This window comes from Mus caroli, chromosome 7, assembly GCF_900094665.2.
Source record: "Mus caroli chromosome 7, CAROLI_EIJ_v1.1, whole genome shotgun sequence".
Classification (NCBI taxonomy): Eukaryota; Metazoa; Chordata; class Mammalia; order Rodentia; family Muridae; genus Mus; species Mus caroli.
Genome location: NC_034576.1, coordinates 38,742,370 through 38,744,718, shown reverse-complemented (window position 1 = coordinate 38,744,718; position 2,349 = coordinate 38,742,370). Strand labels below are relative to the sequence as shown.

The following is a 2,349-nucleotide window of genomic DNA, read 5'->3' as shown; positions in this document are numbered from 1 at the left end:
GTCTTCCTACACTGTTCACATGCATAGGGCTTCTCACCTGTGTGAATTCTCTGATGCTGAGTGAGGTGTGACATCCAGGAGAAAGCTTTCCCACACTCTGCACAATGAAATGACTTCTCACTTGCATGAGTTTTCTGATGTAGAGAAAGATNTTTNTTGNAGNANAATGCTTTCTTGCATTCTGTACATTGATAGGGCTTTTCACCTGTGTGCACTCTGTGATGCTCAATGAGCAAGTACTTGTTATAGAATGCTTTCCCACACTCTTTACATCCATAGGGCTTCTCGCCCGTATGAGTTTTCTGATGTGCAGTAAGCCCAGACTTGCTGTAGAATGTTTTGTCACATTGCTTACATTCATAGGGCTTCTCATCAGTGTGAATTCTCTGATGAACAGCAAGCTGTGTCTGAGAGTAGAACGCTTTCCTGCACTGTGAACATTGATAGAGCTTTTCACTTATATGAGTTCTCTGATGCACAGTGAGGTGGGACTTGCAGTAAAATGCTTTTCCACATTGTTTACATTCAAAGGGCTTCTCCCCACCATGTGTTTTCTGATGCACAGTAAGGTTGGCCCTCCAGTAAAATGCTTTACCACACTGTTTACATTCAAAGCGCTTCTCTGTAGCATGAGTTTTCTCATGATGAGTAAGTTGTTTCTTAAAGTAAAAAGCTTTGGGGCAATGTGAACATTTATAGGGCTTTTCATTTGTATGAATCCTCTGGTGTCTAGTGAGGCATGCGCTGAAAGAGAACGTTTTCCCGCATTCTGTACATGCATAGGGTTTCACATTTACATGAATTCGCTGGTGCAAAGAAAGATGTGTGTTACAGTAGAAAGATTTTCCACATTTCATACATTCATAGGGCTTCTCCCCTGTATGACTCCTCTGGTGTCGAGTGAGTTGTGACTTATAGTAAAAAACTTTTCTACATTCTGTACATTCATGACGCTTCTCACCGGTGTGACTTCTGTGATGTACAGTGAGATGGGATTTATAGCTGAAAGATTTCCCACATTCTGTACACTCATAAGGCTTCTCCCCTGTATGACTTCTTTGATGCTCAATGATTTGTGACTTGTAGTAGAAATATTTCCCACATTCTAGACATTTGTAGGGCTTCTCATCTCTATGAGTGGTCTGACGCTGAGACTTGGTGTGGGAAGCTTTCCCACATCCTGAGCTTTCACATGGCTTCTCCCCTTCGTGACTTCTCTGTTCAGTCAGGTGTGACTTCCTGCGCGGTCTGTGTGTGTACTGCGTCTCCTCACTAAGAAGCCTCTGACAGTTACTGAGAGGCGACTTACATTGGATGCTTTTCTTACATGAGTAACTCATCTGACTCCTTGTGTGCTGTGACTGCTGGAGAAATGCCTTCACAACATCTTTATCTTCATAGGATGCTGTCCCTTGTTGGATCTTCTGTGCCACTTTCAGGTCTGCCTTGAACGAGAGAAATTCGTTATGTTTCATATAGCAACAGGGCTTTTTCCTATAATGTGCTTTCTGATTTTGGTTTAGAATATATAAAAAAAATTCAAATATTTATTGAGTTTACCAGAGATCTCTTTAATATGACATTTTATTTGTAAATAATATTTGTTGTCCTTATTTAAACAATACCCATGGTCAAATATATTGAAAACACCATTTTCAACTTTGACTGAGTTTTTGGCAAATTAGTTTGATCATGATGTCAGAATAATTTTCTATTATTATTAAAACTGTCACATTCTTCTCCAGTTGGCAACTTAATAGCCACATAATAAAGACACTCATCTGTGGGTGTATATGAGGGAACCTGCATATATACACAAGTTTATGTGTGACTGTGTGTGCATGTGTGAGGTTACTAGAGGTTGATGTTCAGTGTCTTCATAAGTCACTATTCACCTGACTTTTTGAGGACAGGTCTCTCATTAGACCTCAAGTTTCCTAACTTCGAGGGAATGGTAGCCAGCAAACCACAGTGACCCTAATCTTTCTGTTTTCACAGCACTGCTTAAAGATAAACGTTGCCAAAAGTAGCTTTATACGAGAGCGCTAAGCATCCAAACTCAAGTCCTTAGGAACTTGATTCCTTCAGACAGTTTAGTGACTACACAATCTTCCCAGGCCTGAGTTACTTTCTTTTATTTTTCAAATTATATTTGTGTTTGTGTGTGTATACATATGCACAGCAGGGCACACATATGAAGTTCAAAGAACAAGCTTTGGAGTTTTCCTTCATTATCCACCACAAAGGACATGGGGAATCTGTACTGGCTATTTTTGTGTCAACTTGACACAGCTGGAATTATCACAGAGAAAGGAGCTTCAGTTGAGGAAATGCCTCCATGAGATCCAA

At 40.2% G+C, this 2,349-nt stretch overlaps 1 protein-coding gene across 1 annotated transcript in view; it reads right to left on the bottom strand.

Moving 5' to 3' along the window:
• The window catches only part of LOC110297897 (zinc finger protein 420-like), a 24,636-nt gene that overhangs the window by 3,099 nt on the left and 19,188 nt on the right, over nucleotides 1-2,349 (bottom strand). The window contains exon 5 of the mRNA XM_021166975.1: nucleotides 38-1,445. Coding sequence (XP_021022634.1) covers nucleotides 38-1,445 — 1,408 coding nt within the window. The remainder of the gene's footprint in view (nucleotides 1-37; nucleotides 1,446-2,349) is intronic.